This window comes from Agelaius tricolor, unplaced genomic scaffold, assembly GCF_023055355.1.
Source record: "Agelaius tricolor isolate 1412-34295 unplaced genomic scaffold, bAgeTri1.0.p SCAF_1, whole genome shotgun sequence".
In the NCBI taxonomy this organism is placed as follows: domain Eukaryota; kingdom Metazoa; phylum Chordata; class Aves; order Passeriformes; family Icteridae; genus Agelaius; species Agelaius tricolor.
In genome coordinates, this window is record NW_027269261.1 from 2,459,570 (window position 1) to 2,470,030 (window position 10,461).

At 42.8% G+C, this 10,461-nt stretch overlaps 1 protein-coding gene across 1 annotated transcript in view; it reads right to left on the reverse strand.

The window, feature by feature from the left end:
- PAPOLG (poly(A) polymerase gamma) overlaps nucleotides 1-10,130 on the reverse strand; it is a 29,586-nt gene extending 19,456 nt beyond the window's left edge. Inside the window, exons 1-13 of the mRNA XM_071443727.1 lie at nucleotides 10,064-10,130; nucleotides 7,249-7,407; nucleotides 7,101-7,167; nucleotides 6,382-6,463; nucleotides 6,189-6,298; nucleotides 5,557-5,610; nucleotides 4,389-4,500; nucleotides 3,449-3,538; nucleotides 2,738-2,876; nucleotides 2,517-2,589; nucleotides 2,312-2,432; nucleotides 1,895-1,979; nucleotides 1,550-1,603 (exon numbers count right to left, since the gene is read on the reverse strand). Coding sequence (XP_071299828.1) covers nucleotides 1,550-1,603; nucleotides 1,895-1,979; nucleotides 2,312-2,432; nucleotides 2,517-2,589; nucleotides 2,738-2,876; nucleotides 3,449-3,538; nucleotides 4,389-4,500; nucleotides 5,557-5,610; nucleotides 6,189-6,298; nucleotides 6,382-6,463; nucleotides 7,101-7,167; nucleotides 7,249-7,407; nucleotides 10,064-10,080 — 1,163 coding nt within the window. The 5' untranslated portion in view covers nucleotides 10,081-10,130. The remainder of the gene's footprint in view (nucleotides 1-1,549; nucleotides 1,604-1,894; nucleotides 1,980-2,311; nucleotides 2,433-2,516; nucleotides 2,590-2,737; nucleotides 2,877-3,448; nucleotides 3,539-4,388; nucleotides 4,501-5,556; nucleotides 5,611-6,188; nucleotides 6,299-6,381; nucleotides 6,464-7,100; nucleotides 7,168-7,248; nucleotides 7,408-10,063) is intronic.
- Nucleotides 10,131-10,461: the final 331 nt, after the last annotated feature.

Genomic DNA, 10,461 nt, shown 5'->3' on the forward strand with positions numbered 1-10,461 from the left:
AAAAACAAGAGGTATTTTATTCATTTTTAACTGTTTCCAGCTCATCAGTTAGATGCCTTTTTGTAGCACAGTGTTAACCAATCAACAAGGACCAAGTTTCATCCAGCTGAGCAGACACTAGGTCTTTATATCACATACATCTGTAATTTGAGACGTTCCCAGTGACATTTGTGCTTTTGTTTCTAAAGACAGAGACAAGTGAGTTTTACATGTACCCTGCACAGTTTGGATACAACACTCCCGCCTGTGACCTATGATGAAAATAACAAGGAGCAGATCCCAGCACCTCTGGGGTGCAGCAAAACTCCTTTTTGCCACAAGGATCAAGGAGAACAGTGGTTTTGGAAAGGCTCAAGCACAGCTGTTCAGTTACACCCAAGTAAAGATGCAATTCTTCTTGCAGATTGATCAGTGAAAATGTAAAAATAGTTATTTTAATAAACAAATCATCTAGTCAACACCCTCCTCGGAAACTTCCCTAAGAGATGAATCACAACCACAAGGGCTTTAATTTTAATAAAGCACTGGCATTTCATCCTTCTGCCTAAAACTCTGTTAACTTTAAAAGCAGTCACAAATCTGTATGTTCTTCAAAAACATCTTATGTTGATGAATAACAGATATATTATCTATTTCCAAATCCACTCAAGAATTGGTGAACTAAACCGTTCCTTATAATAGACTGAAGCAAGTTTATCTTCTGCTTATCATTTTCCCAAGCTGCAAAACTGGAAAATGTGCCTCTATTTCTGTCACTGAAAAAAAAACCAAAACCATCAGCTCTTACCACAGCCAGAATTTCCCTTGTCGTTATTGTGAGGTACAAGAAGCTTTGTTCACTCAAGAACATTTCACATTAAAAATTATTTGGCCCCCTGCCCATACACCTTGTTGTACACAACTGTAACTGATATCAAGCTGCAGCTGATAAGATTTTTAGGTGAATATTTTAGAAAGTTCAGATAAAAGGTATTATCCATTAAAACTATTTTAAACATCAAACATATCTTTTAGAGGTGGCTCAAGAATTATTTGACTTAAGGTGCAAGCCAAACTTTGAAATAAAAGTAAGTGCCCTCAGAATGGGTGTCTGTTACAGAGAGGTGTTTTGCTTCCTTAATTGAGCAAAGCAAGCAAAGTACTAATTTCTTAACAAAGAAACCCACTGGAAAGTCAATAAACGCACATTACCGTGCCTTAATTCCTCACCATTTCCCCTTATTTCAAAATTCACAGTGACTCAGCACATTCACATGGTTTAAACAAGTAATTGTTGGCAAATCTCCTTTCATTGAAGAAAAGCAGGTCTGGAATAGGCTGACTACACACCAGTGCAACCTAGTCCTTAAATATTACAGTAAAACTCTTTATGAAAACAAGTGTAAGGCTCTAGAACAGTGGTCTTCAAAGCAGGGAGGGAAGGGGGTGTATTCCATGCCTAGTTGCATAGTTACTGACTTATATTTGTTAACTCAATTAACAAAAATGTGGTGCAACATTGAATTGATTCTCAGTTTTGCACTGGAGCCACATTTAAAGCAGCACTTACCAGTTTAGGTGATGCTCTTCTGTAAAGGCACTGGCAGTCAGCACAATGTAATGTCTAGAAGAAGAAAGGCAAATGAGTACACTAGCTCCAGATTTTATCCTACATTCTAAACATCAGATGATTTTTCTTCTTGGTAGGAAAAATGCTGTGAGTGGCATAAGACAGCTTCTCCTATCTTCCCTATGCTTGTATGTACCAAAATTTATATGATTACTTCCAGTTTCTTTAAAAAGCCCTAAACTGAAACACATCAATCCAATTTTCTATTTAGAACCCAAGTTAAAACTCATTATTCTAACCACTAAGTAAATAACTTCAAGTTCAGACAACAGATTTCATACATACTTGTACTTCTGAAAGAAGTTCAGTGGTTCAAAGAGCTTTGACCAGTCTGATTTTCCTTTGAGAATCTCATCTGTAACTTCAAGACCTACAAATATGGTTGAAAATCTTATCACTATTTTTTAAAAAATCTCTTTTCAAAAATCTTTAAACAATCTTATGACTATTTTTTAAAGATTGCCATGACAAAGTTTAGAAGATTGTAACAGTAACTGACAGAAGAAAAAAAAGCAGGAATTCCACTGACAAAACGCAGATCCCACAACAGCTGATTGGAAAACTAGTGCCTTATTGCCCGCAATGGGCATTACTTCCCAGAGAAATCTTAAACCTACAACACCTCACTGAACAAAACTAATTCAGATGACACGGTTTCATGGAGCCAGAAGGGGACTTTGATAGGCACAGAATGTACTTTACCACGCTGGAACTCCTCCACCATGACTGCTCGTGTTGACACGGACACGTTGTAGGTGGAGTTCTGCTGTGGATAGGCCGGGGTGATGATGGGCATCACGTGGTACCGGTCTGAGGGGTTCACCTGCGAGGTTACAGCAGCTCTGCTCAGCACCAGCCGAGGGCACAACAAACTTTTAATGCAACTCTGATTGCAATGGCTACCTACCCTGGGGTCCCAGACTGGTAGATTAAGAAAGCTCTCTTCAAGTCGTTTCAGCAATACTGGCTTTGGCCAATCCCTATAGAAGAAAAAAAAAAAAAAAACCAGTGAAGTGTCCATTTTAAGCTCTGCAGTTCGAGGCTGCATGGGATGCTGTCAATGTACATCTTGATATAAATAACTACAAGTGCTACTTCTTTATGCAAATTAAAATAAACAGCTTTTACCATTTTGAAAAAATCAAGAAGAACTTGTTAACGAGAGTAGAGGCCAAAGCATTTGGGTAGAGTTGACATATTCTTGCTACCAGCATGGCCCAGGAGACTCCACCAAGAAATCCCATGATGTTGGAGTAAACACCACGTCCTGGAATGGATACCACACAGTTAGTCTGTGGTCTTTCAAATTCGCAGCACCAGCTGCACAATCTATAGAATACTTAATACATTTCAGCCTCCATGTTATTTATCTTTGCAATGCAGCAAGGCCAAATTGCTGGTCCTTACAAGTGATGAGAAAAAGAATCATTACCACACCACATCCCAAAGTATTGCTACTGTGAAACTTGCTTGTGCTGCTACACCTACTGCTTCACTTCAATTCCCCTGAAGAGAAAGTACTAGAAGAATGGCAGAACCTTTCTCTAGCCATTTGGGCAAATGGGACTTTCTTATTCCTTCTACACTTAATTGAGAATTTTTATCATTTGTAGTCAGGTTCCTGATAAGCAACGCAGTAATGTCTCATAAGCACTTCCCTCTTCTCTGAACTCCATCTCCACTAAAAAAACACATGGAATTTACCACATGGACAGACCATGAACCTAAACTGAAAGGATTTCAATGTAACAACTGCCATTTACATAGCAATCCAAAGCTGAGGTACATCCAACAGTGAGCATGAAAGGTTCAAAGGCCGCAACCCACGCTGGCACTCACGTTTTGCCCACAGTTTAACTGCACGGAGCGTGAGGCGGAAGTTCTCCAGGTTGGGCACCAGGCGCAGAATTTCATCTGTGACCCTGCTGCCTGCGGGACAAAAGGGGAAGCACAGGAGTTCCCAGCAACAGGCACAACTCAGGTGTTCCTACACAGGATCAACAGCTTATGGTTCAAGTCTGGAGTACTTGCTTTGTATTAAATTGTGGATTGCACATAACCTTCAGCATCACTTTAGGTAACCCGTGCCCTCAGCAGCTTTGTTTAGACTACAACTAACAAATTTTAAATAAAGCCTCCCCACAGGATGTTTTGGGCATAAACTACAACCCAGGAAGCTCCACCTCAGCGTGAAGAACTTTACATCACAGGGTGGCAGAGCACTGGAATGGGTTGCCATGGGAGGCTGTGAAATGTCCCTGTCTGGAGGGATTCAAAACTCACCTGGACACATTCCTGGGTCAGCTGCTCCAGGTGACCGTGCCTTAGCTGGGGGGTTGGACTGGATGATCTCCAGAGGTCCCTTCCAACCCTAAATACTCTGTGATTCCAGAAGCTAGGTTTCTTTTGACAGCGAGCAACCATTAAACCAAGTGGTGCTAAACATTGAGCAAGTCAGACTTCAGGTATTTTAATTACTTTTTTTTTTAATGAACAACCTTGTTTATCCTTCATACATTCTTATCAAGTGCCCTACTTAGTCATCTGAATTTCTGGGGCAAGCTGGAGCACCTGCTCACAAACCAATCAAACAAACATGAGACAAGTCTATGTAAACACACAACTCCTTGAAATATCTAAATTTAGGCTCACTGGTCACCTCCTCAGAACTCAAGTACACTGGAGATCAGTTTCTGCATCTTGTACAGAAAATGGGCTGTGCAGTGTGCATTCTGTGCCAACTTAAATGTCTCTACAAAGGCGTGCAGGACATGCTCACCATTCAGGCTCCGGATGCATCTTATATCCAGGCTCTTGAGGCACGAGTCATCCCTGAGATCGAGATCGTCAGAAACCGTTGGCAAAGAGAGCTTTGCAAACACAAGGTCAATCTTCAAGAGAAAAAGGGTCAAACATGACTTAGAATGCAGCACTGTTTGCAAACCAGTGAGGGACATTCACGTGGTCACGTGGTTAACGTTTGTATTTAGAATTAGTGGACTACAGATAAATATTTATTTGCCAGAAAACAAGAAAACTGCTCTAAGTTCTCTATTTGTTTACAAAACCACCTCTTTTTTTTTAAGCTCAGGAAAGGAAGGGTTTTTTTTTTGAAAGCTGGAAAGATTACTCTAAACTTAGGAATTTTTAATTAACCATAAAATTAAGACAAATTAAAATCACTTCAACTATACTTCAACAAATGAGAAAGCATTTTCTTTATGCTGTAAGGCCTTAAGCATCTGGTTTTTAGTATAACCTGAAGCAAGCAAATTATTCTGTGAATGTCTGTACCAGACAAAGGCCATAAAGAAGTCCTTGAATAAGTGTCTTCATGATAGTAATTACCAAGCAGTAACTTGGTACTTAGGTATTACAGCAAGTGGGTATTTATTCTCTACATGAAATGTATTCCAGATAGGATTCCTGCAGCTGACAAACTGAGGCAGCAGTCCAGTGAGTAGTTTTACTTTTCATTTTCCATGTTGTTTGTCCCACAGGGACTTCATTTTTGATTTGCAGCAGAACATCAGGAGATTTGTGCAGGGAAGCACAACAGAAACACCCCCTGCAGAAAGGGAGCTCTTGTCAGAGCCCAGGGGAGTCAGCAAGGACACTGCCTCTACTCCCACTCTGCACATCCTTGGGAGATAAATGCCACCCAAGCAGGCTACCCTGGTCTGCAGCACAGGTGTAAAAAAAGATGTCACTCATGTTCCCACGCTTGCCAGGGGCTTATTTTCCTAGAAGATCCCATTTTACTTTTCTGGGATTGGTTGTGGTCTGGCTGTTTAATTACAGTTCCCTAAATGTGCTGCAATGTACTGATAAAACTCATAAAACAGCAAGATCATAAAACCCTGAAAAAGTTATCCTACTCCAAAGCAGGAAAAACAAATCTCACTTAAAGGTGAAAAAAAAACCCAAATAAAAATTAAAATTCTTACCTCAATGCCATCAAATTCAAATTTGATAACAGGTACATATGCATCCTCAATGGCCTGTGAAGGAGAGGATATCTCTAATAAGATATCCTTTTGCAACTTTGAAGTTTTTCCTATACTGTGATGAAATACAGATTTACACTGAACTACTCAGTACAAAGATTTAGTTCCTTCCAAACACAAAAAATGCTAATAACTCTCAGGCAGGACAGCACTGTTAGGGTACCAACACTAGATTTTATTAAAAGATCTTATTTAGGCAAGAGATTGAGAGGCTGACCATGTGGTGTAACAAACAGTGCACAAGCCATCAGTATCAGTGGCTGTGAGCCCTTCCTACATCCAAGGTGAAAACACAGCTTCCAGGGACAGCCTTGCTTTTTGATACAGCTGACTCATTCCCAAAACACAGGGAGGGGAGAGGCACCACAAAAACTCTTTTGTGATGTGCTCACTGGGGAAAGGAGCCAAGAGCTGGACAGCAACTTTTTCATGCTGCATAAACCAGTATATTGGAGGGTACTCAAAACTGGTTTAACTTTGGCTTGTAAGATATTCATTACCAATGCAAGTCTTTAACATGAATATTCTTACCGTACAATTTACACAATCTATCAAGCAGAGAGTTTACTCACTCTCAGGTTTTTTACTTCCTCTTGATTCTTCAGCTTTTCAAAGAATGACTGAAAAAAATCTGATCTTTCCACGTGACTGGGAGCAACACAAAGGGCATCGATGTCTGAACCTGCAGGGAGATCCCATTTCTCCTGTTACTGCTGGAAGTCACTTTCCAACATCAGAGCTATGACCAGGCACTCAAAGTACTACCTTTGGTGTGTACTCCAAGTCTGTAGGAGCCAAATGTAAATATTTTGCCACCAACTTGTTCTGTTATTGAAGGGGGAAGATTCTGTAGGTAGAAGAGAAAGTTTAAGATGCACATTATCCTCTGTGCAAATTTAACTTGTGTGAAAGTTATTTAGAAAAACTGTAACAGCCTGCATAAGCAATGTCTTCTCACTCCCTTACATTTTAGTCTATTAGGTTTTAATTCTGTTTTTCTGAAATAAGTTGAGCTTGCCACTCCAAAACAAGATTATAGGTGATGTAGCAGTACTTCTATTAATTCATACAAATTAAGACCTATTATTAGACTTCCCTGCAGCAGAGGCACATAAATTAACACAACTAAGAGCCATTCAAAGGGCATGTCTAGAATCATAATTTCAAGCTAGACTGAGTGCTGTAGGCTGTCTGGGGCAAGATTAGTGCCAATTTCAGCATCTTTCTCATCCACAATGCCTTGTTTTGGCTTTGTTAACAGCTACGAGTCAACTGATCAAGCCAATGCAGGAATTTATTCAGTTCCCCAAAGACTGTGAGAACTTGATCATGAAATACCTTTTACAACATATTTCAGTAGCAGTTACTACAGCTCTACTTAATATTTAAGAAGTTAAAAGCTGAACTTCAGCACAGATCCCAGTAGCCTAGTCTTTAAATCAAAAGGCTTCAGCTGTTTTGACAAAAACAAAAAAAATTCTTACCTTGCTCTCAGCAAGCTCTGAAATCCATTCTCTGACAAAGTTATTCAGCTTTCCAAGAACAGTTGTCCTGTAAAGAAAACTCATGCTAAGTTTGCTTAAAAAAATAAAAAAAACCCCAAGAGGTTAACAAATTTTAGTCTTGTTATACCTGTGATAGAGTTCTTCCTGGTCCTCAAACACCCCAAATGGCTTCATTGCCTCAATCAGCTTCTGAGTATGGATGTGGTCTTTGTCACTAGGAGGAGCCAAGCTAATTGGAGAGGTAAGTCCATAGTGCCCTTGAGGCTGGTTCTGCTGCCTGGAAGTACTGAGAGAAAATACAGGAATGAGTACATGAAAGAAGAAAATCTTATAGGAAAACACCCCTTAGCTTACACTTCACAAATCCATTTCTGCCCTTTCACCCAATGTTGAGAGAAATGAGGAAAAAATCTTGCTTATCATTTTTAGAACACTTGACTTCACTTAGAAGTCACAACTACTTAAAAAAAAAAGCATTTATGGATGTAAGAAACCATGCAAGATGCTGCCACCTTAACATATTTTATTTGCATTGCTCCAGCCCATAAAACAGATCACTGGGAAATGAAAAGGTTTGAAACCCACCAAGGGCAACCCTACAGACAGCACAAGTTTTGGACATGCCAGTTTCAATTTAAGGATATTCCAAAAGGATTCCTGCTAGCACCAAACAGAACAATTCAACATCTTTTAATTAAACGTTTTTGTTAGGTTTCTACTGATTCAGGAAGGGCTTTTTAGTTGATTGTAAAGCATATAGGTCTGTTAAACAGAGTTGATGCAATAAATTTGGTGTATTACTATATAAACCTCTTGCTTTAGAAAGGGGCAAATGGAGAAAGAACACCTTATTGTGCATTACCAGCTGAAACCAGGAAAGGTTCCAGCTGGTAATGCAAAAGGAAAGGAGTGGGACTGGAGGTAAAAATGGTGCTTAAAACAACTCTACAGAAACACCAGCACCAAAAGGAGGAGACACCCCCAAAGATCTCATCAGGGTCCAGACACAGACCCTAAGGCTTAATTGTACCATTATTTAAGCAGGATATCTCCCTCCTTCACATATGTACAGTTTCAAAGATCTGCTGGGTTAGGCAAGACATATTTATACCTATTTAAGGTACCTGACCCCATGCTGGCTGGAACAATATTAGGAAATGCTCAAAGGCAAGCTTCACCACTTGATTTTTTTAAAAGACAGGTTACTGCACAGCTCCTTATTTCTCATTGTTGCCTTTACTCCCTCTCTTAAAGAGATTTCCCTCTCTTTAAGTATCCTTATGCAATTACACACAGAGCTTCTAGTCACATAGGGGGTTTTTTTGCCCCCTTTCCTCTCTCTAAGCCTATTTTTCATACTTTCTTCTCTGTGCTTTCCAAAAAGCTGGGGAGGGAGGTATTAGGACTGTAGTGCTATCAACAGGTGTCCCCAGTCAGAAAAGCTGTTTATTTACAAGCCTAACTAGGCCTTGACCTAATTTACCTTGTTTATAGACATTGACAATTTCCACTTCATAAATAAAAATATTCATAATGAATATTTTCCTTCCCATGATATCATTTTCATAACAAATACAGGAGGAAAGCCTGTACTTAATTGCTGTGCATTACAACTAAATTAAAACACCTACAGCAGCAACTGCTTCCATGTTTTATGCATTGCTTGCATTGTACAACTTGCACTTCATAAAGTTTGCACAGAACAAGGACAGGATTTAGACTACACCAGCATTTAAGATGTTTCCAAGGCACAAAAAGGCACCACCTGCCTTTCATTGCCTCATTCTGCCTACAGATGATATAACTGGAGATTGACGTAAAGCACAGTATCAATTAGATAAACCTAATATTATTAGCATCAAATATGTTTATTTTTAATTACATATTATTCATATAAAATTCCTCCAGTCAACAATAGATATTTTTCAGTTGCTTACACGTATCACTGATAGTTTGACCTCACAAGTTAAGAGGTGAGGGAAGCAGCACCTGTTAAGTTTCACTGAGTGAAACTGAAGAATTTGTTGCCCCTTTTGGAGTAATAAATAAATGAAGTCCTACTTTCCTCTCTCAAGCATATAAGCTCATAATTAAGGGATCTTATGGATCCTAACACATATGGCACACCACCCATTCACCCACCAGCCTTCTCCTTAAGCCAGAACCCTGTTGCACTTTAATATTTTGCCAAACCTTGTTACAACCTGTGCATCACAGCAAAAACCTCCAATGTGTGTCTGTTCTGGTAAACCACACTTTTACACAAAAAGCCATCCTAAACGGATTTATTCCGGGTTTTGCCCCTCATTTATAGCTCCCCAAGCCGCAAGGCGTGTCTCCCCACACACCACGGGTCCGGGATAAGGTCACACTATGCGGCACAGGCCTTCAGCCATCGCTGCGGGGCTGAGCGACCCGAGCCCGGCTCCTGAGCCACCAAACCAACAGCAGAACCCAGGGAAAACACGGAAGGAGGAAAATCCCCACCACCTGGGACCTTCATCGAAGGGAGCCCAACTCCACCCTTCACCGCTGCCGCCCCAGCTCATGCTGCGCGGAGCCCGCGGGCGGCTGTGCCGGCTCAGCGCTCCCCGTGCCCGCCCCCGAGGCTCGGGCAGCCACTGCTCGGCTCTCCTCCGCAGGGCTCCGCAGGACGCGCAGCCCCAGAGCAAGGCGCAGCCCCGTTACCGCCGTTCCTCGCCGGCCATTGCCGTTGCTTGGCGACGGCGTCGCCGCCACACGCGGTGAGACCCGGGCGAGGCAGCCCCGCCACCCGCACTCCACCATTTATTTCAACCGGGAATTCCTCCCCTGGTGGGCGAGGGCAGCTCCGGCCCCCCCGCGGCCCGCCGGGGCCCCTGGCGGGGCGGCTCCGGCGGGTGTTCCCCCCCCGGCCCGGCGCTGTCCCCTCAGGGCAGGGCGGGAAGGCGCCGCCGCCTCACCCGCGCGTCTCCTTCATGGCGCGCGCGCACAGCCCGCGCCGCCGCCCGCGCTTCCCGCCCTTCTGCACCGCCGCCCCCTTCCCGGCGGCCCCCGCGCCCGCCTGCCCGCCCGCCCGGCGCCCCCTGGCGGCTGCCGCGGAGTGCGTCCCCTCACGGCGGCCCCGCCGTCCCATCGGGTGTAGCCGGGGTCCGTCAGCGTTTCTGTGGGACGGTGTTCCTTCCCCGTGCCCATGGTCCTTCCCCGAGGAGGATATTCCTTCCCCGAGGAGGATATTCCTTCCCCGAGGAGGATATTCCTGCCCCGTGGCGTGACAGACCCGCCGAGCCGGGCTGGTCCCCGCATCTCACCCTCCCTCCCACAGGACGCTCCCGCTCCTGACATCCCCTTCCAGAAAGGA